A 27,925-nucleotide genomic window follows, 5' to 3' on the forward strand; every position below is an offset into this window, starting at 1 on the left:
CATGTCGCAAATATATCAAAATTAAATGGGTTTAGAATACCGCCCCAAAGCAAACTCGATTATAAATTTTCACATCCGACGAATGGCCGCTAAAATAAACATATTGTTTCCTGTGTCTCATGTAGTTCTTAAGTAACAATAACGCCTATCTCCAAATATTATACCTGTCGAGGTCCTTAGAAATGTAGTTCACTCAATACAATTTAAATGACCAAATGTTTTTGTAAAATCAGAATGTGTACCATAAAGATATTTATATATTTAAATGTGTTTAATTTCAGCTCTTCGACTGAGTTAAGCTAATTCCGTAGAGCGCTTTTCCATGCACCCATATTGTGATACAATAATAATGATATATTCTTTTCAGAAGTTCCCAAGCCTACCGCGCAAGCTGGTTTCAACACCCTTTGTCCCATTACATTTGGTTACCCAACCAAACGAAAAAGCCGTAGTCGGCATTGCTATGATTCCTCGATCTATGCCTTACCGGTCTATTCTTTGCCGAGCGCTGGAAGAATTCGTCGCTGAAATGCACTCTTCTAGTAGTCCCCGACGTACTCTAGATGTTGCAGCCGTTCGCACTCGACCCCTGCGGAACTCTGTCGCGTCCTTTTCTTGGGTGCTCGACGTCTCTTTCCTGTAGGTTCTATCTCCATCATCGGTCGTTAGCTTGGGCTAAGAAATCATTTGCTATTGCTATTTTTCGTCTGCTGCGCGATGTCGTGTGAATAGCCTTGTTATCGCTTGCCGGTTTCTCTTTTTGTTTTTTAAAGCATTGCATCTGATAAGGTGTAACTCCACGGCGGACCAGTCTGCTGAGCGATTGATCACGTGATGGGAGGACCGCAGGTCATCCGGCTGCAGAGAGCATTCACGCGACGGACCAAAGGAAAAAGGAAAAAAAGTAGCAGGGAAGGCGGACCGGTTTAAATCTCAACCCATACCAAGGCTCCGCCAAACGCCAGCAACGCACTGCGTGGTGGCCGGTTGTCAAGACCGAGGAAGAAGGCGTGCGACGCTTACTCGCGATGGCCCTGGTTGCCAGACATAGCGTTTTACAGTGTTAGAAACGAACCACGGTCCGCCGCCGAAATCGTCGAGAGAAAAGGTGCTTCACTTTTCCCAATGGTGCGGTTCACTAGCACCACCTGTAGTTATCACCTCGTTTCTGTCTTTGCCACGTAATGACACTTGAATGCGCAAACTCGGCAATTGGACCCGAGTCCGACGCCGAACGTCCTTCGAAGCGTTGATTGGACACGAGGCCCAGTTAAACACTGACGCAGCATTCGTGTCAAATCTGCGTGTGCGCTCTCGATCTCGTTCCGATGACGGTAAAATTCGCGTGCTCGGGTCTTGGATGACTTTAGGCAGTGTTGGATCCGCAGATATCGGCGTTGGACCTCGCAAACCGGTGACGTGAAGTGGCGTGATGCACGGTCCATGGAATTAAAACTGTAGCTTTGTCCGTCCTGTGGATACACCGAGAGATGAGTCGCAAATTAGATGTTTCTGCCCCGAGTTTCAGCAACTTGGTCCTCTACGCCACAGAGAAATGTGACGCCTGCTCACTCCAGATCAGGATAAGAACTCTCTATGCAGATTGCGTTTGCCCAGGATGGTCAAAAACCTCTGCCGCAGGTCGAAAAATTATGTTCCTTGTTTGATTCGGGATTGAATCGTTCGAGTTGTGTTGTTTTTGCAGAAAGCACATTATTTCGCAATAGCACGTCAGGTTAATACTTGACGCAGTGACGTAGGAGTCTCCTTAAACAGACATACAACCGCACAAAGTTTACTCGTGTTCTTAGCAGTGTCAAATTAACATTATTCTCGTGTTATACGTTGGTATCAAGCTGTCAGTTTGTAAACGCTTGTTTTTTTAAGTGATAAGCACTTGCTCATAAACTAACTGGAACGATATTACAACAAACCTAACTAACTTTCCTTGTTTGTAGGCTCCCACCTAACTAACAGGCATTTACACTGAAGTAGCTTTTATCAATAAAAAAAGAGCATTTTACCACCGTAAAAGACGACTCACCTCGAGGAACTTGCTGAAATAATATATTTTAACAAATCAGTTTTTTGAATTTTGAACTCAGGTTTTTATTTATTTTCAGTGAAACAATAATTCAGTGTACAAAATGAAACGCCCAACAGGCAAAATAAAATGCCGCGTTTTCGTTTTTGTTTTTTTTTTACTTTTTTTTTGTATTTTGACTATGCCGTTTTTCCTCTTTTGTCCAAGATGTCAAACACGATCTACCTCTACAATATATGTTATATATGTTATGGCCTGCCCGGAAGCCATACTTTAAGACAACAGCTTAAAAATGTGTCATTCTTACAATTTCTAGTTTTCAATTCATTTGGTGCTACTGAATAGAATCCAGGAAGTTCAAAACGAGAGCTCGTTTGTGTGTTATCATTCCTCTCTCTTCTAGTCCCAGAATTCTTTTGCTCAGTGGGACATTTCTCGCCCGCCCACTTAAAGCGCATGTCAGGCAACAAACATTGCTTGGCAACTTACGTAAGGATACCGCTGTTTCATGGTAATCCTAATGACATCAGCGAACATTATATAAATAAACACCAATGAAATCCCCACTCATCAAGAAACACGTGCAATGCAATGATTAATTAAACATAAGTCTGGTCTCGTTCACTCATTGGAATGGTAATTTTTATCTAATGTGGCTGTGAACTTGAGGCAGACGTATGTCACATGATATGTATTTTCTTCGTTTCACGCTTCTCTTCATTATATGGAAGGAGAGACTCCTGTATTAAACTCCGTGTCTCTTCGTGCAATCCTCCTTTCTCGGTAGCAAATATAGTTATGCGGTCATTGCCTTATCATTGCAAATAGTGTGGCGGCAGTAGCCGTGGTGCTTTCCAACACCAAGTCCCTCCCCGTCCCCCCCCCCCCCCCCCCCCCTTACGTGTTGTGTTCTGCACCACCTCCGCAAAGCGTTGCAGTCGAGCGTGACGCAGCGCAGGAATGTGAAGGTAGTATGCGATTGTGGACGAGTGGGTCAGTTAAGCGAGGAAATTGTAACGTCACGTGACGTCGCTGTCCCGTGAGAAACATGCCCCGAGCCCATCATTCAGCACATCATAGCCCCTCAGCGACAAGCATCAATCATCGAGCTCGTTACTATTTATAGCTAAAGTAACGCTTCCATTACGTCAGCATTATTTGCAATTAAACACCGAAAGGGGAGTCTATACGCCGGAGTTAAAACCGGAACCGAAATCCGATAAAAAGCTAAAAGTTTTCGAGAACCGGAACGAAACCGATATTTAGATGTCAAGACGCAGCAAGCCTGAACTAAGAGTGGAATCGAAATGACAGGAGTCTGAACAGCAATAGGAAAATTAACCGGTAACATAGTTAATAGCGTCAGATATATTTTTTTTTTTAATTTTTAATAGGAATTTTTTTTTATAGAAAAAGACTTTTTGTTGGTGGCTGTGGGGAGAGGAGACTAATGTGAGGAAGCTAATATTGCGTAGTAATGCCTTTAGAAATGAGAATGGGGGGGAGAGACGCTAGTTAAGACATTTTAAAAGGACGCCAGTTCTCGCGGGTTGCGTAAACAATTAAGGACGTTCGTTATTCCCCACCTTCACTTCGCCGATTTGGGCTGCTTGTTCACTTTACGTTTCGAACGTTCACGGCAGATGAAAACAGGTTGCGAATAAGATAGGCCAAGCTTGTCTTCATAGTTTGCCGCAAGCCTTTCAAAAATATATTTTATTCTCACACAAATCTGCATTTTTTTTTCTTTTCTTTTTTTTCAACAGTCCGACGTATTTGGAATGTTACGAGAGAGCAGACTGGTTGTAATGCAGAAACAACCGACTCCAGAAACGGCAACGTTCTCCCAAGTTGAGCACTGTCTGCTCTGGTGGTCTGTTCGTGATCTTCATGGCAGCAAGGTTACCAGGTACAAGCTGGGGCCATTGGTACGCCTCCACGAGATGTGTTTTTCTGGGGGGAAAAAACGATCGAACATTGCACGTACAATCGTGGAGCTGTTGCGACCAGTCGACAACCAAAAAAATAGTAAAATAGCAGTGACACTACCCCGACGCGTGAAGTTGACCTACACATCGTTTTCAGAGTGCGGTCAAAGCCTAGAGACTAAGACGCGCATACACACGAACCAAAGGCGCAATGTCATGGCACACTCTCTGCGATTGATTGCATCAGGTGGAGGATGCGCTCGCACAGAAAAACGGCGAACGCCTGGACGTTGTGCTTACGGCGCTGCTCGCTTGTACCGTCGGCTGCGCTATGAGACAGATAGCAAGCGTACTGTACTGCAGTATCGATCTCGTTCAGCCGGAGCATGCTTGAGAACTGCGCGCTTTTGTTGCCCACATGCTGTTACCGTGCGCAAGTTTCCAGTTATCATCACGATTGCTCGTTCATACGTTTCATGAATGACTGGACCGGCGCCGAGGCCAGACGGCAAGTGCCAGTCGCCGGGAGCAAAATGTGGATGCCAGTCACACAGAAGTACTCCGAAAATGCGGAAAAGAAACACCACTCAAAGAAAAAAAAAAGGAGGGCAGAAAAGATGTAGCAATAGCGCGTTTTCCTCCCTTCTACTAGCGCGCCCCAAAGCGGACGCCAGAAGAAGGGAGGAATGAGACAATGAGACGCTATTCTTCTTCTCTAGGCAGAAGGGAGAAAAGTACCGTCCTTCCGCGTCCACCTCTTTCGGTTTCGTTTTTCAGGCATGTCACACGCGTTGGTTAAAAATTCTGTTGAGCTGACACGGCGCCATCGGCAACGAAGAACATCTGCAAGTCAGTCTTGCAATCCAAACGCGCAGAGCACCTGTGTTTCACTGACGCTTGTACGACTACTTCTGTCAAACGACCAAACTAAGCCTTTAGCCTTTATAAATGGCGTAGTTACAAAACAGTGCCCAGAGTGCTACGTACACTGGGTTATGGTGGCTGTCTCCGCAACCCGAGTACCAACGACAATCGCCGTGGTTTTGTATTTACGCGTGTCGCCACTATCTTCATGAAATTGTGCGTTGTGAACAAAGACTGGAATCGTCGATTCGTCGATGCTATATGAGATGAGATGCAAGATGGTATGACGTATACTGTCGCAGATTTACATTGTTTTACACAAAGAGTTTAAAAGGATTGTTTGAGCGATTACGTGCAATCGATCGACCTGCGGGTTTTGTTGGAACACTAGTCTAAACCATAGTTCCTCTCGTACGGGCCATTGTAATTGTCGTCTGTATTGTCCGGTTGTTTTCACCTCGAGAGCAATTGAGCTCTCGGGGAAGGGCTGAACGGGCTTGAAATATGACAAAGTACGTACATTTACAGTTGGTATATTTGCATTAAACGAAATCAAACAGGAAGACAGAAGTGTTGATAGGAAAATGTCCTTTGTGTTTAGCCGGATAGTTTTTAGTCTACAGTCGGCGAATGACCGAGAAGCTTGTTTTCGAACTCACCGCGACGTAGCTAGGCGTACACAACACCTGCCTCGAATCGCGGCTTTGACCGCTTTCATGTTGGCCGAAATGCGACTTTACTGCCCGTGAAGCACCGCTTCCAGCTGAGTGACTACCTCCGTTACAGAGATTAATTCAAGGCGACGATTCCAACCTTACACAATACAGCGCAAAAGAACAAATACTACGATAAAAAAAAAAAAAAAAAACGGCATCTTTCGCGTCATTTTACGGCGTGCTTTGTGGGAAAGAAAACACGGGGCCGCCAGAAACCACAGTTGAGTGGGTTGTTTTATCGGATGCCTCAAATAATTACGTCATAAACGTTCACCATAAAGGCAATAACTGTTAATGTCCTTGTCCAGCAAAAATAAAATAAAATGGTCGGTGCAATTAGGTGTACTATGCCGCATAAATTTCCGTATAACTACGTGTGGGTGGCAAAATAAATAAGAAGGGAGGCGGGTGATGAGAGGCGACGTCCTTACGTATTGTGACCTTTACACCAATCAGTTTCCCCGCTAAATGTGGCTTTAATTTTGATGTAACATGACCAGCTAAAATTTTGTGGGGACGCTAAATTTCTGTATACTTCACGTGACGTCGGGACACGTGACACAACTTTACCAGCAAAATAAAACGGAGAAACTGAGTTGATATATACATCACGCGACGTTAAGTCACGTGAGTTCAATTGTTTTCTCTAAATTTAGAGAGAAAACTTTCTTGGTGTGTAGGTGACGCGACGTCAACATACATGACATGTATTTCCCGTCAAATTTAGCGGAAATACAAAGTGGCGTATAGGTGACGTGACATTAATTATTTAGAAAAAATTTAGCGGGAGAACAGCTGGTGTCTAGGTCACGCGACGTCAATTTTCCCTAGACGTCTAAAACAACACCTAGGGCGATTTTAAGGACGACCTGAAGGACGACGTCCTAGAGGACGATGTCAAAAACGACGCCTAGGACGACCTCCAGAATGACGTCAAGGACTACCTCTAGGACGACGAGTCGAGGACGCTGTCAACGTCCGAATATACTACCGTTGTTCCACTTAACAAAGGTCAAGTTTAGAGAAAATGTAAGCGATTCGAGAAAGCCATCTACAGCCATTCCTGCTGCATTCTGAAACGCCACCACCCTGTGTTTATCGATGCGTTCCTCTGCGCAGGTCAGTATTTCGTCGTGCAGTAGGGAAGAGTATAAAATTTAAATATCTAGTCTGCAGGCTAAGAAGCCTTTGTTCGCGTTTCTCTTTAAAACATCTACGACTTCATTCAAGCTTTCGACCAAAAATGGGTCCTCAATACAAGTGGCTCTCAGTTTAGTTTATCTTGCAGGAAGAGTGCTACCCATTTCTGCCATGTGTCTCTCTCCGAAACTATCACTCTCAACGGACAATCAACTTTGTGTGCCTTATCGCTGAACGTCATTTGTAGTTATTTCCTTTACTTTTGTCAATACTCTGTGGCAACGTGTCTAATTTTATCCTCTTGCACAATTTTTTTCTCTTCCGCCTTTAGCTTAGTTAAAGACACCTTTTGACGATGATTGAAAACTGACGAAATAGCCCTCAAGGGCCTTACGCCCCAACTCGGCTTCTCTTAACACCGGAAACTCCGCCCCTATCGGCGGGAATGATGGACAATCGGCGCTCTTTCAATTACGACACCGCACGCTTAACGGTGATTCGGGGCCTCGCGAGTGTGGTATTATTCCTGGCAATACCTAACCCACGTTCCTGGCAAAGCTAAACAAAGCAGAAATTTACGATTCTTCTCGTTAAGGGAGGAATTTTAAATGCGTGCTTTGTGAACGCCATCAGAAGGTCGTGTCATCATGCGATGCCTTCAGGTCTGAAGGAGCAGTCGGAACGCTTGGTGGCAGCCGGTTTTCCGGGGATGCTTCTGGTATCGGTCGCAGAAAGAGTTCTAAAGAAGCTGCGGGTAGCAGCGAGTCCAGATCAAGATATGCCCCCCCCCCCCCTCCCCCCCAAAAAAAAGAAACAAAAAAAAAAAGGACAGAGGAGCGGTTGTGCATTGAATGCACAAAACCGCACAAAATCTCGAAAAGATAGCAAACAGCGTATATGCTCGGGTGGCTTTTTCTGCACCGGAAAAACTTCCCAAGTTGTGCAAACTGACGGACCCTTACCGCAGACCACCGGTTGGCTGCATGAAAAAGCATCGCAGCCCGTTTGTTGCATGCGCATGAGTTGTCTATCAGATCCCGCTGACGTTCGGCAGGCAGTACGTGGGAAGACAGGAAGATGTCTAAATGAGAGATTGCGCGAAACCAACCAAAAATTGAGCGGACAGCGTGACGGTCATTTTTCAATGCACTGCCATGACTTCTGGGTGCAAACGGAATTTAATTTGTGCACTGTTATTATGCCTGTGTCCCACTAGAACGACAGACAGAAACAAAAGACTGCGACAAGCCTCAAACACATGCAGCATGCTCGCTATGGTACCTTTGGCAGGCGTTTAGTTGTTCGGTGCTCGAGAAGTAAGTACGAGCGATTGCAATTCTGCCAAAGATGCCCTCGCGTGCTTGAGGCTCGTGTTTGAGCATAGCCTCCTCTACTCTACAAAGCCTCTCAACTCGCGAAAGACTCTGGTTTGAGACTTGTCGCCGTCGTTTGTTTCTGTCTGTCGCTCTAGTGGGACACTGTCATTAGAAAAGAGAGATAGACGGCAAGGAAAATGAAAAAGGTAGACCTGATAAAAAAAAAACTACGGGAGCGATATGTCATCGTGGCGTCCATCAATTTGGGTGACAAGAAGAAGCAGTTCTTTCAAGTATTGGCGTGGCATGGGATTGAATTAATGGCGCGATGATGCAGAGAATTTACTCCATTGCTTTTCTGAAGATCAAACAGTTGAAGTTAGCGCATCGTGTAGTCTCATTCTTAGTCTCGTCCGTCTTGAAGCGCTATCATGTCCGCAAAGTTTCAATACCAACTCGCCCAAGAAGCCGGATTACTCACCTCCGAAGAGGGTGCGAATGTGAAGAAGTGTGAGAATGTGAGCTGAAATGGTCTACTGCGCCTACCTACTGCGCCTTAGGAGTCGAAAAAGTAATGAAGTCCGGCGGGGGAGAAGGGGGGGGGGGGGGGTAGCTAAAGTGTGCTGCAGTTTGATACTTTAGACCCATGTTGCGGATAAAAAAACAGGGCATGGGATGGTAAAAAAAATGAAAACCGTTTACAACTCCCTCTAACGCCGAATTAGAGCGCAGCTCTTGGGGAGGAAGAGGGGAAGATACGAAGGGAGGAAAAGGGGAAGATACGAAGATGCCCCTCCTCTCCTGCTCGCCTCTCATTTAGGGGGAATTTCCCGCTAAATTTAGCGGACAAATATTTCCGCTAAATTTAGCGGGGAAATATTTCCGCTAGATTTAACGAGGAATTTTTCTGCTAAATGTGGCGGGGAAAAGTCTCCGCTAAACTTGGTGGGAAACTTTCCGTTAGATCTAGCGGCGAATTTCTTCCGCTAAATTTAGAGGGGAAAATTTCCGCTAAATTTAGCGTTGAAATTTTTCCGTTAAATGTTCCGCTAGATTTAGCGGGGAAAATTTTTGCGCGAGATTTATCGGGACAATTTTCCCGCTCAATTCAGCGGGGAAAATTTTCCCGCTGAATTTAGCCGGAAAATTTTCCCGCGAAATTTAGCGGAGATAATTTTCCGCTAAATTTAGCGGAAAAATTTACCAATCATGCACCGCGCAATTACGCCGACGCCGACGGCGACTTCGCTCAAGCCGGAAACGGGCGCCTAAGAGCTGCGCTATGAAAACATTGTTTTCGTATAAGGCTCGTCAAATTACGAGGCGCTGGAGAAAACTAGCCTTCTGCGTTAAGTCCTTATTTCGAACTCTTTTTGTTCGCGTTCCGCCTATTGAAAAGCATGCGGGAAGGGCCTCAGCACGCACCTCGTATCCCTGCCACAGTGTTCCTGTGCAGCATAAAGGCCGTCTGCTTTCACCGCCGTCACCACGGCAACGAACGCAGAAGGTCATTTGGGTCACCCTTATCGGACGGCGCCTGTATAGCAGGGGAATGTGTTAACCGCGCAGTGTTCCGTGTAAAGAGCGACAATAAATGTAGGGTCCTAGTTAAGCTCTACTGAGCTCGATTCGCTCGACCCGGGCCGTCATAATGAGATGCAGACGGTGGAGAAACTTAGCTCTCCCACTTTCAGGGACGAAATTTCTTTCCTTTCTAAAGGAACATAAATTAGAAGATCGTTTCTCTCTTGATAAAGGAATTTTTTTTTTTTTTTTCTGAGTGAGATTTTCTTTTAGATACAGCGGCAGCCGCTCTGTCGTCCTCATGCTATCTCGTTTCAGCGTATGGTGTCTTTAACTGTGCAGGGATGGGCAGTATTTCAAAAACAAGTATTTGAAATACGTATTTCATATACTTTGTGTATTTTGCATTTGTATTTAATTACAAATTGGGTAATGTATTTGACGTGCGTATTTAAATACTAAAACGTGGGTATTTCAAATACAACTGTTATTAAATACAATTTTGTGGGCGAAAATACATCCCTCAAATTTATTGTCCCGACAATTCTTGTTTTTATGCATGTGGTTGTAAGATATAGTCTCCATCCTTTATTCGGCCATGGGGCTTTTTTTCTTTTTCTCCTCCGGCTTTCTTTTAAAGGCACTGTCCAGAGCAGAAAGAAAACTACGTTCTGCACCGAATGCAGTGTTTCTCAATCGAGCACAAGCGTTTAGTGACTTTGTGATTACGGTGCTAGCCCAGGGCAAGAATAGTGACGAAATCGACGTTCACAGGCAGACTGGCTAAATAAGTGCCTATGACAACTTCCGATGCTTTCCAGCCTGATTTCGCTCCATATTTTTGCCTGGAACATTCTAAATGCACGGGTCGTCCAGATTTTTGTAACTGGTGCGAGTTGCAACAATAAAAATTCTCTAGCTAATGTTGTGCGTCTTGGTCGTCTCGGATGTTTGTTGGTCTATACCAAAATGTAATCGACAAAAAAAGCTGCTTGAAGCTCTGTACTTTTTTCACCTATTACGTCCATGCTGATTACATTTTTTTGTTATTATATTTCTATTACGTTACTAGAACCTTTTAATTTTGCATTGCACACTCACTCCCGAGTGTGCGATGCAAAATTGAAATGAGATACCCAGAAACCCGTTGCAGGTGCCCTGAAGTCGCTGACGCAAATTTTGAGGAATGTATTTGGAAAAGTATTTGGAGGAGACCAAATACATTTCGTTGTATTTGTATCTTGTATTTAAGTGTTTTATTGGAAATGTAATTAGATTTGTAATTAAATACATTTTTGACGAAGTGTTTTGTATTTGTATTTCGATACATATTTGCATGTATTTTGCCCATACCTGACTGTGAGTATACCGATTTCATTCCAGTGCCTCAAATATAGCAAGACTTATGTACAAGGTATGATCCAGTTCCTACTTTTTGGCCACCCTGTCCCGTGTGGCGCTTAACGCGACTGCAAATAAGAAGAATTTGACGCGTGCAGATGAACGAGGCGCAGCTTTGCGGGGAAGGCGGTTGCAAAGCGACGACTTTTGGCAGAAGATATATTACGTTCCGATCGTGGTTCGAGAAGGCAAGATGTTATACTGAAGTTAGAGCGCGGTGTATGTTTCTGAAATCCTTCAACATTACGCGGAGTACCTAAATACTGGCAAAGTGGTATTTCGATAACGCGACTAATGTTTGAAAACACCCACTTTGAAGTTGTCGTAAGGAGACGACTGGGAAGACGCTCCTCTGGCGCATCCTCGTCGTCGAGCCGTCACTAGCGGGTCGACGGGACTCTCCTCTCTGCTCTTTGCGCGGCGCGGTCAATGGCAACACTGGACTTCTTTTTCCTTGCGTCATGAGGGCAGGGTGAGGTTTTTCAATCTCCGCTGCGACGACAGACAACAACAAACGCCGACATCGAAATCCCTGCGAAGTGTCACCTTTAAATCTAACACTTTCATATCGCTTGCACTCATATGACCCATATTCTATATTACCATACAAAATGCCCATACTAAGAACAACTGAAGCTTAAGTAATTTCACCAGACTTCGCAATTTTAAGTCGTTGAAGACAATCACCCATATGTTATACACGCACTACATATATAAAAATACACAAAATAGTGGAAGTGCTAAGTGCCACGTGTATGTAAATAAAGTATCACTAATTGTAAACGTATTGCGAGACAGGTGGAAAAGAACAATGTAATTTATGTGTCCTCTGACAGGAGAAGTACGGTATGTTGTATTGCTGTTTCATATGGTAATACAGAATACGATTCGCATGGGTGCACAAGGATTCCTCCAATAGGGAGGGCTCCGAGAAGAGAAATATGACAGTCAACTTCGCGTGGTCAAGGCCCATAGCTACACTCTGTTTCACATCAAGTCCAACCGCGGCCAGCGCTGCGATTCGATGGAATCAATAAAGGAGCGTAAAAAGTGTATCGTCATGGCGCTGTCCTGCCTGGCTAGACCAATCATGCACAGTAAATACGGCGTGAGCCTGCGCTTTTAAAGGGAGAGCTTTACGGGTGACACTTTCCGGGGGTTTTAATGTTGGCGTTTATTGTCTGTTGCCGCAGCTGGAGACGAAAAACCCTTCTCTCTCCTCAAGGCGCGAAAAAGGAGAAGTCTGGTGTTTCCACTTGCCGCGCCGCGATAAGAGGAAAGAGAGGAGAGCCCCGACGACCAGCCAATAACGGCGCGACGACGAGGAAGCGTCAGTGAAGCATCTTCTTAGTCGTTTGCTAACGATAGCTTCGAAAAAAGGTGTTTTCAAACACTACTCGCGATATATGGACTCCCCATTTTTTGCAGTATCCAGTTGCACATGTAATTTTGGAGAGTTCTAGAATCCTTTACCGTATTCGATTTCACTATAACGTTTTCGCTTCTCGAACCCAAATTGATACGTAAAACATATTCGGCGAAAACTCGTTGCCTTGCACTCGCCTTCCCCGCAGGTTTTCGCCTCGCTTATCTGCATGCATCCACCTCTCCGCTCATTTCAGAACGTCAACATTACCCCCTCCATTCACCGGGAAAGTCTGCGCCTCCGCTTCCGTCGTCACCGACGCAGACTCATCCTAATGGTGTCGCCGCGCTATGGCCGTACTCCGTTCCAGCAGCGAGCGCGGAGGCAACGGCTGGCTTCCGCAGCTCGCGACCGGCACCATGCCCGCACTGCACCAACAACGACAGAGCACTGGTGGCAGTGGTCAGTGGCATGCATGACATCAACCACGATGGTAATGTACCTTAACCACTCTGCGCCTTCGTCCTTAGGTACATGTCGAAACATTTTGCCCAGACTACGCGAACTTGCTATAACTATCGCTTTTACTTCTTCGCACATTGTGGGATAAAAATACATTTTTAGTAGGGTTGGGCCATTTCGAATTATACAACAATTTGAAATGGCCCAATCATTTCGAATTATCGCTTAAACGAAATATGCAATAATTTTAACCTTTACTAGGATTTTTGGATTTGGCTTTCTTTTGATTTTACGTGGTCTTTTCACCATGGGCATTACTTAGACATTTTGAAGTCACCTACAGGCTACAACGATAAAAAGGAAGGCAAATCTTTAAAAAAAGTGAACCACGGAATGCACCTGACCAAACATTTGTACGCTTAAGACAAAAAATATTGAACAGCGTTTACTTACCCATGCTTGGCAAATGAAGTCCACAATCCCATCAATTTCTTGCTGTAAGTCTGGTCCTCGGAAGATGCTTTCTCAACAACTGGCCTTCCGAAGACGTAGAGGACGTCGTCGACGTGTGTCATCCCGTACCAGGGTCTCTGGGGCGAACTCGAAGAAGTGTGATTTAATATGTAATAGAAGATTGAGTAATCTGTATTACTGGCCAACCTCGCTGAAGTTTCTTTGGATGGGCAGGTTATGACCTTGTCGCCCCAAGCGTCCTGAACCGCTCGTCTCAGCTTCTCATAGTCGGTGTCTTCGAGGCCGTGTGTATAAAGGTTATGAAGCTCGTTTAAAAGTTCGGGACTCGACGGGGATAGCAATGGCGCTAGCAAAAGGAGTGTCTCAATTTTCGTTAAATTCTTGGGCGAGCCGGACTGGAACACAGCCGGGAAGGAATTAGTAGCAAACATTGCACCTTCGTTAATTACGTGACCAATCAATATGTCTTTGTTTCCTTGATACTCTGTGCTACAGGGCTCATGTTGCAGGGAGGGCACCCCAGAGACTGTCCGGAAGCAGAACTTACCGGGACAAACCAACCCTTCTGCAACTCTGATATGCACGGGGTCTGCCTGTCGCAAGCACTCAATCACATTCTCTTGGAGACCGAAGTGGGGCGCAGACAAATTGGTGCAATTCAAGTACATGGCCATCCTATGAACTTTCATGCGTAGCCTGGGGTCACTGGCCCTCCACGCATGGCTACACAAAGCTCCGCTTTGCATAATAGCCCTTTTAAAGAGCGCTCTTGAGACTGGAGAAAGGAGGTGGAACTCTACGGACATTGACCCTGCGCTTTCACCGAAAAGGGTAACACTCTCTCGATCTCCTCCGAAAGCGCCTATGTTGTTCCTCACCCAATGCAACGCAAGCGACTGATCGAGATGACCCTGATTTCCAGGGGCAAAAAGGCTGTCTTGGTACAAAAAGCCCAAGGATCCAAGCCTGTAGTTCATCGAAACGACTACGACATCGCCGTACGCGGCCAGGAATGCACCGTCATAGATGCTCGAAGAGGAGGAGCCGGAATGTAATGCACCACCATGAATCCACACCATAACTGCCAGGTCCGAGGCACTGTTGTTCCTTGCTGGGCTCCAGACGTTCAGGAATAAACAGTCCTCCGTCTGGGCGCGGCTGTCTGCAAACGAGTTTAAAATTGAGACACAGTGTTTATAAGAGCACTAATCAAACTCGCCACTATTCGTCTGGAACTTTACTGATCAGATCTCGCATTCTCACCAAAACTTCGAACTTGGTCTGAGAAGTTCAGTTTATTTTAAGTTCAACTCGGATCAGTGCTGTTTTGGCTTACAATTTAAATTGGACGAAAAAAAGGCTCCATAGGGCACAAAGTTCCAGATTGGCTCGATGACTCAGTGTGAATAGGAGTGCCGTAGGAATTTATTATAATTTATCAATTTGGGTTGCAGCTTCCACTCAATGTATAGATTCGGCTTGGTAAGAAGTTTCGACTTTATTCGCATCTACAAGAAGCTGGATCACCGACTGGCCCGGGAATCAACGGCTAAACCTTAAATAAAAAAAATAACAAACATCGACGGCACAGTATGTTCACAACACATCACAGCTCGAAGCATGTGCTAGAAAACCCATAGATCAGAGATCTAATCCCGGCCTTTGTTTTTATATGATCGGCCATCGTCCCGGCATGCGGTCGCGTTATCACTACTGAATAATGCACAGTTCAAACAGTCTTTTATCTTCAGTTGATACAATGCAGGACCATTGTGGATGACTAACTTCGGGCTTTCTAAACAAGCAATACAATCACTTGCCCAAAATCACTCATCGAGAGTAGCACAAAAAATTAGACGTGTCGCATGGGCACATTTTTAGTTGACTGCATAAATATTCGACGTAAATTAGCGAGCTTTGTTAAATAAAGAGTAAGTGCCACGATTTTGTACGTTCAGTAGACACCTCTCATAAATAACCCTTCACGTTCCAAACATAGAAACAGTTCTTTCCGCGCAATGGCATCCCAAGAAACGACAAATAAGCAATGTGTACCCCCTCAACACGTAGCTTGAACAAGCTACCACGGAACTTGATGTCCAATTATATGCCGCTAATGTATCGTAGTCATGCGATGGGAACTTTCAAAGTACGGGGCACGAGCTGAGGTCCAGACATTGTTAGAGTTCGACCATTCCCGTCATTGCAGCAGTTAAGCACGAATCACTGCCAGAATGTTCGCCGAGAGAATGTCACCAACCCAAATCGTATGGTCACAAATTGCTCCTGTCTCATACATCAGCCACATTCGGCCATCGCGCCCAAGGGGTAACTTCCGCGGTTTCAGATCCGGCATTAAGAAGAGAGCTGTCAAAAATGTTTCGCTTTTTTGCTTTAATTACAGTTAAAAAAAAAAAAAAAAAAAAAAAAAAAACTTTCAGGTCAGATTAGCGTAGGATCCGGCACACCCCATCGGAAAGCTGAGCATTGATTTCGACCAACTACATGGGGACCTTTTGATGCGCAGCCGAAATCTCGATTAGACGGCGTCTTTCAACAATAGACCTCAGTCAGATTGCAGACAGCTCCACCGGTATTCGAACCCGCCAACTGGGTATCCGGAAGCCGGTAATTTGCCTAGAAAGCTGGGCGCAGCTTGCGAATATGCTCGGATCAGGCTAGTGACAGTACGTACGTTTGCGTGACGAGAGAAATATTTCAACTCCTCCTATTCAGCTTTGGAACTGTCATTATCCCTTCGCATACAACTTGCGCACAATTACGTCTGTTTACTGTTCTTGATGAGGTCATTTTATTTTGCATGATATTTAGATCCGCACTAGAAAGCCAACATGGTAACATTACTGTCTTTCTGCCACCTTTCTTTTCATACTTATTAACGGAGTTGATTTCAGCACCCTCATTTGGCCTCCAAATGTTTGTTGGTGGAAATAACTGACGGAAACACCGCCGTTGTCATAACACCAGCAGGTCTATCGTTACCGCGAAGCACTCAGAGAGCCAATCATTAAAATTTGTAAGGCCTCAAAAAAAAAAAAAAAAAGCGATATTTTATAAAAATGAAGTGAAAGCGGGGTATTTGTTATGACGGAATACAATGCGAGACGAAACGTACAACGTCACGTCACAGACTTCATTTTTAGGTGAAAGCTTCTCATCCAATATATTTAAATTTTCTAACTTCCTTTGTAGACCAATGAGAAGGGCTTCCAAAATGTGCAGCTGAAAAATGCACGAATAGTCATTTTTGAAATAACATGGTTTTACGATCGTGAAATTTTTATACCAGCGGATGAGACAAAGAGAACTTTTAAAAATTACCTCGAAGGTCCATTAGATTCTGACATTACTAATAAGGCACGCAACAATAAGAATATAAAATACGAATTAAAATACCTGATCTGTCTCGTAATTTTCCACGACACTGAGCACCAACAGGAGGTTAACAAAATCAAAGCGAAGAGCACTCCCTAAACGTATATAAACCCCGTACTCTATGCAACGGCAATGGAACGCACAGAAACTCATGGGGTCAAATTTTGCGCTTCCTTGTCAATTTTGCTGGCTTGCATTTTAATTTTGTGTACTTCAATTTATTACTGGCATAAAATGAAAGTATACTTGCTTCGAATCATAGAGAATTACAAACAAACAAAATGAATACAAAGGGAAGGTCGAAGGGAAAAACAAAAATACATCTGCGGTTTCAAGAAGCGAAAGTACACTCTAAGAAAAAAGGGAGGAGAAAGGTAGCAAAAGCGACTGTTCCTCCTTGTTGCGGACAAGTTGCCCAGAGAAGGGAGGAACGGCAGTTCGGATGAAAAGAGGAGGGCGAGTTCCTCCTTGTTCAGTTGGCGCAGGGGTAGAACATCGCTCTACTGACCAAGTGGTCAACGGTTCGATCCCCAGAAGAGTGTTTTCTTTTCTTTTTTTTTTTTTTTTTATCAAAACACACATAAACAAGCCCAGACCGATGAAAGGAAAATTAAAGTCCTTACTATTCTCCGAGACGTTTTCCTCCTCCAGGCAGACCGGAGAAAGCTATCGCTCTCCCGACCCATCTTCTTTCGGTTTCGTTTTTCGAGCACATCGCGCACGTTGTTTAATAAATTAATGTTGAGTTGATTGAGCTTCAGCGGCAGCGAAGGCCGCCTGTAATTCCGTCTTCTAGTCCAAACGTGCAGAACATTTCGGTTGCATTGACGTTTTTACCACTAATTTTATCAAACGAGCTAACGAAGCCGCTAGAAACAGCGAAGTTCCGGAGCAGTGCCAGCAGCGCTACATACACTGGGTAAGACGGCCGTCTCCAATTTGCGGGACACACGCGGAACTACAGCAGCGAAACCACGAGGAACTGTGTCGACGATTCGGCGTTATGGAAATCGCGGGAACTGCGTCCAAGGAAGGCAGGTTTTCCTGCCGGCTGCCTGGGTGCCTTCCGTGCTGAGTTCGGTTCCGTTGTCCCGTGCCGAGTGCCAACCGGCGTTCAACGTGATTCTTCTGCGTGTCAGCAACATCGTCAACGTGGTTCTGTATTTCTTCGTGTCAGCGACATCGTGATGGCAGTGTTGTGGGTTGTGAACAGAAGACTGGAATTATCGCCGATGTGACCGTGTGTTCGCGTATCAGTGGTGTAACAACAAGATGAGATGACGTAAACTGTCGGGCATTGATGCCGCTGGTCGGGCCGTTATCGGAGGGGCCGGGGTGTCGCAGGACGACATTCCGCTTTACATTAAAGAGTTTAAAACCACTTGAGGGATTAGGTGCAGTCGATCGACGTGTGGATAGTCATGTTGGAACGCTGGTCTGAACGGTAAGCTCCTATCGTACAGTGGCCAATGTGACTGTCTGTCCCCGAGAGCGATTGCGCTCTGGGGAAAAGACAACACTACGAAAGTATGACGGAAAGTACGTATATTTATAATGGAAGTTTAGCATAAAAAAAAAAGACAGGCAAAATCGAAAAAAAAAACAACCAAAAACTCTATACTTTATTTTACTGTTTAAATATATTACGGTTCCTATAGAAACTGCCCTCTAAGTGGCGCGCTGGGATGAGCGCTAGAAGGTTTCGAGCTCGCAACGGCGCAGCTCCGTACACTTAACAGTTGTCGCAAGTCGCGGCTTTGACTGCATTAAAGTTGATCGGAAAGCGATTTCTGTGCCCGTGAAGCATCACTTCCAGCTGAGTGGATATCCGCTCTACAGAGATTAATTCAAGACGGCAACTGCAGCTTTGCGCGAACAGCACAAATAGAAAAACCAATAGAAATACAGGCTACGACGTGCCGTGTGGGGAAACAAACTCATGGCTTCAAACCGCATTGGAGCGGCTTGATTTATTGGCTTTCAAATAATTACGGCATGATCGAGCGTTTACTTTTTAATAAGAGATTAATCTCCTGAGCCATTCAAAATACTCTCAGAGGTATGACATTGCTGGAAAAAAATCAACATGCTGGGAATATATTTTATTGCTTAGGGAGTCACCGAAAAGTTCCGTACGTTCAAAATGACCAGTATAAAAGACGGAAACGCAGAGCACGGGTGTAGTGTTCGGGGTAGTGTGCTGTTGTATTGATGTTTCTATATGTGATGCCTGTGTATGCGTTCAATATATGTTGACCTGATGTTTGTAGTGTGTGCAACGTATCTACATGTGTTAGAGATTCCGAAGAAAAGGAAACGCAATTGTGGCTTAAGGTAATAAAAATATTTTTTGTAAAACATGAATTGGGCGGTACCTAGCGCCACCTAGCCTAGCTATGTGCGATTACTCTGCTTGACCCTGCCATCTGGTGGCAGGCGATTTAACATCCTTTTACGCTACGCGGCTACGCTATAATTTCGTGTTACCGTGCTGAGATAAGCCAAGAGGTTGCTTCGGATTTGCTTTTTTTTGAGAGCGGCTTTTGTTTTTGCGGGCGAATGATTTTCACTCCTCCGTGATGTGCGGTTGACGCAACGGTTGACGAAGGAATTGTGGCTCGAGGAATAGCAAAGGTAGGACATAAAGTGCGCGAACTGAGTGCCGGTTGTCTCCGTTGAACATCGCAGTGCTGACGATGAGAAGACTGAGTGACTGCATGCTTTCGAAACGTAAGTTTCTTTACCTGCAGGGGTAAAGAAACTTCGGAAATAAATACAATTCGCGGAAAGCTCGTGTTACGTTTTTATTTCCTGCTCCTCTCGCTTCGTGCAATGGACTTAGTGTTCTCGTTAAGCCTTACCGAGCTCGATTTGCTCGATTCGTGCCCCCATAATGAGATGCAGTCGACGGAGGAACTTTTCCTCCCCTGCTTAAGGGACGAAAGTTTCTCCCTTTCTGAAGGAACATATGTGTCAAGAGCGTTCCTCCCTTTAGGGAGGACTATACTGACCCTTTTTTCTAAGAGTGTACGCAAGCGAGCTGGTAAGTATTGTAATCTAAAACCCTGAGATTGGAAAAAATAAAATAATAATATAAGGCGACCTCGATAAGTCGCTTTTTTTTTTTGTTATTTTATTACTTCTAGGCTCGAGGTTTATCAAAATATAGAAGCATGTGGGGTATTAATGCCTACCCTGCTCCCTCGACAGACCACTTTGCTGGATATTGACTTGGATGCACACTGGAGCCGGTCGGGTGGCATCCGCAACGTCGGTCCACGGCTCCGCGGGGTGCGGCTCCCGGAAACGGAGTGCTCCGACTGGGGCCTTGCCGTACCGAATGCCGGTAAAGGAATTAACAACTTTGCCATTCAGCTGCTGGCGGAATCCCCTCACACAGCCAGCCGTCGTGTGTACGACTGGTCCCTCCCCGTCGTCGCCAGTGTGAGCCGCAGCCGTGAGAGCCATGCAGGAGAGCAGCAACAAGTGGGTTGACCTCTGCCCCTTCATCTTCTAGAGCCTGTGGCAGGAGGGATGACAGCAAGATATGTAGAACATATTTTAAGACAATTTTGCATAGGTGCTGTCATAACCGTCACCTTTTAGCTTATCCTATACTGTTCATTCCATTCCATCACTGTCGCAACGCGACAGTATGTTCTACAACATGTAAACTAACGATTTCAAGGAACTTTAGACGGCCCCCCAAAAAATCGAGTTTCTCAACGCTTCTCGCTGCAATTTACTACAGAGGTGCAGGCAGGTTGTGGAAGCTTACAATGAAAATATCAAGGAATTAACTGACCTTGCTCAAAAGAAATATAGAAACCTGTTTTGTGCAATCACGACGCTACTTCGCAGACGAACTTTTATTGATTTTATTTTATTATTTCCAGACTCAGGGTTTTAGATTACAATCCTTACCAGGTCGCCTGCAAACTTTCGCTTCTTGCAACCCCACATGTTTTTGGTTGTCCATTCTACCTCCTCTTCCGATGCATTTTGTTTATTTGCAATTTTCTCCGACTTGAATTAGGTACACAGACAGCGATTGTAATCCAGTAAAAAAATAAAGTTCACAAAATTAAAACGCGAGCCAGAAACATTGATAAGAAGGCGCAACGTGTGACCCTTACCATGGGTTTGTGCATCCCGCTGCCGTAGCATAGAGTTCGCGTCACTAGAAGTGCTGTCGACAGATGGCGTACTTCGCGTACGAGGGAGAGCCGGCTGATTTGGGTTCATTAGCGGGATCGTCTGCTATCCCAATCCGAATCGGCTGGCGCTCCCTCGACGCGGCGTACGCCATCCGTCGGCAGCACTTCTTGCTACGCGTGCATCGTTCGAGAAGTGGCAGCGTAAACCGTCCAAAACAGTATTTTTTTTTTACGAGCTTAGTATATTTCGATTTTTTCACTGTAAACTTCCACCACCTGCTTACACCTCTGCAGTGAACTGCAGCGTGATACGCTGAAAACCCGATTTTGGCGGGCAGTATAAAGAGCCTTAAAATCGTTAGTTTACATGCTGCAGATACCGCAGTATTCATGTCACCTAACCATGCTTGAAGAGGGTTCATGCTAGCCATTTTAAGTGGCTTCACGTCTCAGCTGGCGCGCACTCAATAGCGTCTCTTTACGTATCGCGGCACTACCGTCAGCACTATGCCTGACGTGAACTCTGCAATTAAAAAGATCGAGGTACACCAAAGCATTCCTTATGAGTTGTGAATGCGAAAGCATGCAAGCCGCTCGTCCGCTCCCTTTTTCGTCTGCTGCGTACTTTTCACCCCCAGTCGGCGCGTGTGCTCGCCTGGTGATCTTGGGCGTTCCGCGTTGATGGACACGCATCGCCATGGGGTGGGCGGTCGTGGAAACTGACAAGCGCAGCGGCCAATGGGAGCCCCGTCGACGCGCGCCAGCCATTGGAACCGAAGCAAACTATTTGCCGTTTTCGCGCTCCAGACTGATGACGGCAGCTCGCTCTATCAGACAGTCAATGCTTTCGCATTAAAAAAGCTTGAGGTGGTAACATACCGTGGTATAAAGAATGCCGCTATAGCTCTGTCGCTGTAACTAACATGCCACCAAGATATACTATAACACCCATCTTGAAGTTGAGAGCAGACATTACTGCGTATCCATTCCATTCACCCTCTTATGGATAATATCTCAATTGACCGCACTGGAGTACTTAAGGCTATAGATCAACTGAAGGTGTCCTCCAGCTCCGGAGATGACCAAATTAACTCTAAGGTATTAATAAACACTAAACGCATTTCTTCCACTTTCCTCTTCCACATATTCCCTCAATCTCTTAAACTATCTGAAGTTCCATCCGATTGGAAAGTTGCTAACGTCATACCCGTTCATAAAACGGGCGATCGCCAACTAATCAGCAACTACCGTCCCATCTCGCTCACCGGCGTTTTATGCAAACTCTTCGAGCATATTCTCTATTCTAACATAATAAACTTTCTAGACCCTCATAACCTCCTTCTCAAGCACCAGCACGGATTTCGCAAGTTGTACTCATGCGAAACTCAGCTAACAGCATTTCTAACTGACGTTTACTCAAATTTCGATTCCAATGTTCAAACTGACGCCATGTTCATTGACTTCTCCAAAGCCTTCGACAAGGTCCCTCATCGACGTCTTTCAATGAAAATAAAGATATTAATCTTCACCCCTCTGTAGTCAATTGCATTTATGAATTCCTCGCTAATCGCACTCAGTACACTTCTATTCACAATGTAAAATCTACCACAAGCACAGTAACATCTGGCGTCCCCCAGGGAACCGTTCTCGGCCCCCTTCTTTTTTTTAATCTACATTAATGATCTACACCAGGGGTGGCCAAGCTGACTCAGCCTAAGAGCCGCAAACAAAACCACGAAACTTCCAAGTGCCGCGAAGGGGGGGAGGGGGGAAAGGGGGGGGGCAAACTTTTGTCCAGAACAATAAACGAAACTCGAACTACTTTCAACCTATCCGAGTCAAAGCAGTCCATCTGTACGTAAGGTAGCCCACGACTACCAAACAGCAGCCTGTCTTTCGATTTAAAACGCGTTCCATTTCTTTTTTTTGGGGAAGTGCTCGTGTGACTGGGAGGGTGGCCGGGGGAGGGGGGGGGGGGGGGTAGGGGGTAGGGAAGGGAGCCGCGAGCCGCAGCTTGGCCACCCCTGATCTACACCATGGCATCACTTCTGAAGTACGTTTGTTCGCCGATGACTGTGACATCTATAGACCGATTCATTCACGCCACGATCAAATATCTTGCAGAACGATCTCCAACTTATGGTTCAGTGGTGTCATGAAAGGCAAATGGCTTTAAACCATAATATATGTAAATCGACATCTTTTTTCTGCGGTTCACATGTTCTATCCTCCTCTTGTCACCTTTCTAGCATCCCAGTAACTGCTTGTTCATCGTACAAATATCTAGAAATTCATCTGACATCTGACCTATCATGGACCACTCACATAACATGTCATCGCCGATGCTAACCACACTCGGATTTCTTCGCCGTAACCTTAGACAAGCTACATCCCCAGTAAAAGAACTAGCATATACTACCTTTGTCAGAACTAAACTAGAATTCGCTTTTTCCATAAGTTCATCGTGGCAGGCATACCCAACTAACAACCTGGAATTCGTTCAAACCGGAGCCCTCTGTTTTATTTTATTCCGACAATTCCCCTTTCGCAAGCATATCAGGATTTCGCCAATCAGCGAACCTTGACACTCTTTCTCACCGCCGCTTGGTGTATCGTTTTTCTCTTCGTCATTGGATTTTTTATTACAACAGTCATCTCAACGTTTGCTATCGCCGAAGGGTTTGGATTTGGGCTAGTTGGTTGAACATGTTTAGGGGTTAAAAGCGCTAAAAACGACGGACTTGTAGGAGAGACACACCACCAGAGCGCTTCGCCTCCTTACCGCATTTTTCCTGGTCTCGACCATTCTTGTAAACTCCGTCCGATATCATCGTCAACCGTCACTCACCAAATGTCTACTTTACCATTGGCCATTGACGACTAAGACTCACTGCATGACGTAATTGTTTCCTTATCTGACACTAAAAAATGTTCTGCAGCAATTAGCTTATTTTTCTAACCCATAACTAAACTACACCATGCTTTTGATCATAAATAGTTGTGTTCTTCTTTTTTTAAGTGTTCACTCCCTTGTATAATGCCCCTTGGGCCTTCAAGGAATAATAAACGATGATGATATGTAGCATCCACGACTAACAGAGGCAGAAATTATTGTTTGTTGAGGTAGTACTGTTTGCAGCACCGCGCAGTTTATTTTTGAAGGTCGTAACAAATATGACGGACAATAAATAATCCTAAGCAGGCACGCAGGATGGAGCAAAAAGATAAAACTGATCGTGATGGCAATCAAGGTTTATGTCATGTAAGTCACATGGATTTCCGCATACCCTTAGTCACACTGGATTCTTTTTGTCTTTTCATGTTTTAAGCAGCTTTTTTTTCGTTTTCTTTTTGCTATTTAAGTTGTCGATTTGAACGTCCTGTTCGGTGTGCTCACATGCAACAGCTCGATTTGGCACGCAGAGAAGTTTAATGTTTGTCTCTAGCCTGAAAATGATCGAAAGAGCAATGGTCGCCGTCACCACAGCTGGCTATAGACCTTTCAAGCGGCAGTCTCGAACGAAGCGATTTACAGCGCGTGCCCCTGGTTTTGAGAGGGTACGTCAGTGTTGCCCGACTGCGCTGAGCTGTGGGTTTTCTCGTCAGTAGGCTGTGGCAGCCTGCGTAGGCCCACTTCCGGGCGCTGGTGGAGGCTAAATTGCCGCGTTCTATTTTTTCTTGTATGTTCTATGGCGAATAGAATTTCTCGGGGGTTTTTAAGAATGCATTGTACAATTTTCGGGAACAAAAAATGAAAGCCGTTTACAAATCCCTGTAACGCCGAATTGGAGCGCAGCTCTTGAGGAGGAGTAGGGAAGGGTACTGAGGGGGGTCACGTCACCTGCGGGTAGTCACGTGACCTGGGGGGGGCACGTGACCTCGGGGGAGTCACGTGACGTCGGGGGAGTCACGTGACGTCGGGGGGTCACGTGACCAAGGGGGCTCACGTGACCTCGGAGGTGGGGTCACGTGACCTCGAAGGGGGGTCACGTTACCTCGGAGGGGGGTCACGTTACCTCGGAGGGGGGTCACGTTACCTCGGAGGGGGGTTACGTTACCTCGGGGGGGGGGGGGGTCACGTGACCTCGGAGGGGGGTCACGTGACCCCCCCCCCCCGGTTACGCTGACGCCGACGCCGCTCAGGCTGGAAACGGGCCCCTAAGAGCTGCGCTCTAAAACAAAGAAATGAAAGCTGTTTTGGTGAGTCCGTGCGCGACAGAACAAATGCAACTGGAATGTTTGTTTCATTTACACTCAGCCGTGTCAATCTACAAAGGTATTAACCGTCGAAAATATTTGACCACACAGGGAATCCGAGCTGCATGGATATTTCCCGCCCACACCATGACATTTAACGAGTCTCATCAATTGAACAACAGATATTGTACGTACCCCACGGTGCCGCGTTCTCCGAACAGGATTTGAGAAAGGTCTCAAATAACGCAGCATATCCAATATACAGTGTCGACAATAGGCACTTCACGACGATCGCACGGAATCCGGTTTGTTTTGGGGAACATGTAGAAGAGAGTCGCTCTTTTGCACAGCTTCAAAGCAAATGAACGAACGTGTCTATTCCGTCCCCACACCCCGGACCCGACCATATCAGCTATTTTTCGCGAAGACCGAGAACAGAAGCCGGGAAGGCTTTTTGGAGATTATCTCGATGGAAATAATCCTCCAAGAACGCCGAACTGCCTGCGTCGCGGGCTGCTTGACATTCGCTCTCTTCGTCCGTTTCCTGCGAAGGTTGAGCAGGCTACGAGCCCTGATATTCCCTGGTTCTCACAGTGGAAGATAAAACACAAAAAGTAAGCATCCTAAACAGGCAAATAAATTAAAAACGTCCAAGAAAAGCCGGCGAAATCCGAATGCACAATGCAGCTGGGGAGTCACGCTGACCGAGTTTCCACAGCTCAGGCAGGTGGGAGAAATTTCTGGCCGACAGGGGTCACTCGATTCGCAAAGTGGCGGCGGCCAGAGAGCTCTTTTTTCGAAGGTCTATAAGCGTCAATTTCGACAGTTTTACGTGCCAAACCAAAAACGAAAATATCGCAAGACCCAGCGGGAGAATTAATATCATTTTCCAGAACATGGGGACCTATTGACGTGCAACCAAAAGCTCGGTTAGATGGCACCTTGTCTGCAATAAGCCTGTCAGATTCCGGGCTCCTTGGTCGGCATTTCAACCCTCCACCCGCCCATCAATAGGTCGGCGCTTTGCCTCAAAGTCACCGAGGCCTGCTGACTACCAGAGTCATCGCTGTCCCCTACCCTGTAGGTTTGATTGCGCTGCGAAATTAAAAAAAAAAAAAAGAAATTGATAAAATATTTACGGACCTACGCAAACTGTTCAAACAGATATTATAACCCTCAAAGGGCTGCCCCGCAGGCGGGTCTGCATTGTACTTACGTTCGGACGTGCGGCTAGCCCGCAGATCTTTAGTTTGTTTTTCATTTCTTTTAGAAAAAACTGCATTTTTTTAGGATAGCACGCCTTCATGAGCAGTGAGTACATATGCATCGTTATTGTTTAGCCTTGTGTTTTAAATGACCTATACGGTCGAAAAACATGAAGGGAGCATAATTCGCGGTGCCAAGCAGGGATCACTTTTACCGCGAAAAGCTTTTACAGTGAGCCGCGTTTCCTTTAAACACACCATAACACCGAAACAGACGGTCAAACAGCTCTCAAACTACTTCTAATTTGAAAGCTCTGCCTCACCTGTCTATTCTGTATCAAGTGCTGGAAGAATTGGCCGCTCAAATGTGTACTTCGCTCGTCCCTGGCACGTTTTAGATGAATCGAACCCTCCGCACTGGATGTCTGTAGAGCACTGTTCTTTCTAGCTGGCCGATATCGCTTTTCTGATGCTTCTATCTCCTTCATCGGTCGTTATCGTGGTCGAAGGCCCCATTCGCTATTTTCGGGTGAGGACTGCAGGAATGTAATGTGAATAACAGCATTATTGCGTCCCTATTTCTTTTGTTTTACTTTTTCTGGTGAAACATTGCAGCCGCTACGTGAGTCGACCAACTAAGTATGCTCCGTTTCACTATACGTGAGAGCACAGGGCTGGACCGCATACAAGCATAGACACACATACTAAAAGCGCAAGGTCATGGTGCATTCACAGCGGTTGATCAGTTTGGCCGATGATAGCACACACAATGGCGACTGCCGTGACGCTGCACATTGATCGCTGCTTCATTCATTCCGTCAGCTTTTAGCGTTGGCTGCGCTTGTATTTAGGTGAAACGCAGTCTCTCGACTGAGTTGCGGTGAGCGGACGTGTTTCCTGGTTCTCCTCGAGCATCCGAAGCTAAGTGCCAGTTTTTCTTTTCTCTCTCTTTTTTGAGAGTTGATTGGAAGTGACTATGCGGTAGCAGTATTAGGTTTGAACAGCAGCAGTTAACGTTAGTTTCGCAAAGTAGGCTCTGTTTGAATTTTTTGGCGGGAAGGGACGGTTTGTTCCCGGTCTAGACATGGGTCTAGATTTGGGTCGGCATGACAAGGGTGGGGACGAGTTGGTGCAGTGCGAGGGGTGTGGGAGGTGGTGTTACCTGGAGGAGACGGGTTTCGGGAGCCTGGAGGTGGCGGCGGAGGTGAATTTCGAGTGTCGGCTTTGTGTGAAGCTTCAGCAGGTAACTGGGGAATGGGAGGGTAGAGTTCGGGAGATTGAGGCCCAGCTTAAGGCAGAAGGAGAGAAGCGGGTGGGTCTCGAGGCCCAGGTAGAGGAGCTGACTAGTTAGCTTAATCATGAGAGGGAGCAGCGGGTCGGCCTCGAGAAGCAGGCGGAAGAGCTGGGGGAAGTATGGAAGGCGGGTTTAGAGGAGCGTAAGAGGGAGTGTGACAGTAGGGTAGAGCGCCTGGAAGGGGTAATTCGAGCGAGTGAGAGTAGCGAGGGAAGAAAGGAGGAAGTGTCAGTTCTAGCGGGACGAACCACCAGTCTGCAGGCTGGGGTCCCTGGTGGTCGGGAGTCCGGCCTGTTGGCAGGCGGGCTCGACGACGCTGGAGAGCTGATTGAACCTCAGCTCAATGGCGCCTTCGAGCAGCAGGCGTCGGGCAGTGAGGTGACAGGAGATAAGTCGCAGGACAAAGGCGCGCAGGCACCAGGGGGATCTAGGGTACTGGTA

General features: G+C 46.0%; 1 protein-coding gene across 1 annotated transcript; it reads right to left on the reverse strand.

Moving 5' to 3' along the window:
• Positions 1-3,828: 3,828 nt before the first annotated feature.
• LOC8034640 (acetylcholinesterase-like) lies at positions 3,829-20,141 on the reverse strand. Its single transcript, XM_042288797.1, has 3 exons — positions 19,822-20,141; positions 13,215-14,393; positions 3,829-3,997 (listed from the first exon to the last, which is right to left on the reverse strand). Exons 1-3 carry the CDS (start codon positions 20,139-20,141, stop codon positions 3,829-3,831), a joined length of 1,668 nt encoding a protein of 555 aa, XP_042144731.1.
• Between the last annotated feature and the right edge of the window lie 7,784 nt (positions 20,142-27,925).

This window comes from Ixodes scapularis, unplaced genomic scaffold (assembly GCF_016920785.2).
Source record: "Ixodes scapularis isolate PalLabHiFi unplaced genomic scaffold, ASM1692078v2 PGA_scaffold0__279_contigs__length_252992795, whole genome shotgun sequence".
Lineage (NCBI taxonomy): Eukaryota > Metazoa > Arthropoda > Arachnida > Ixodida > Ixodidae > Ixodes > Ixodes scapularis.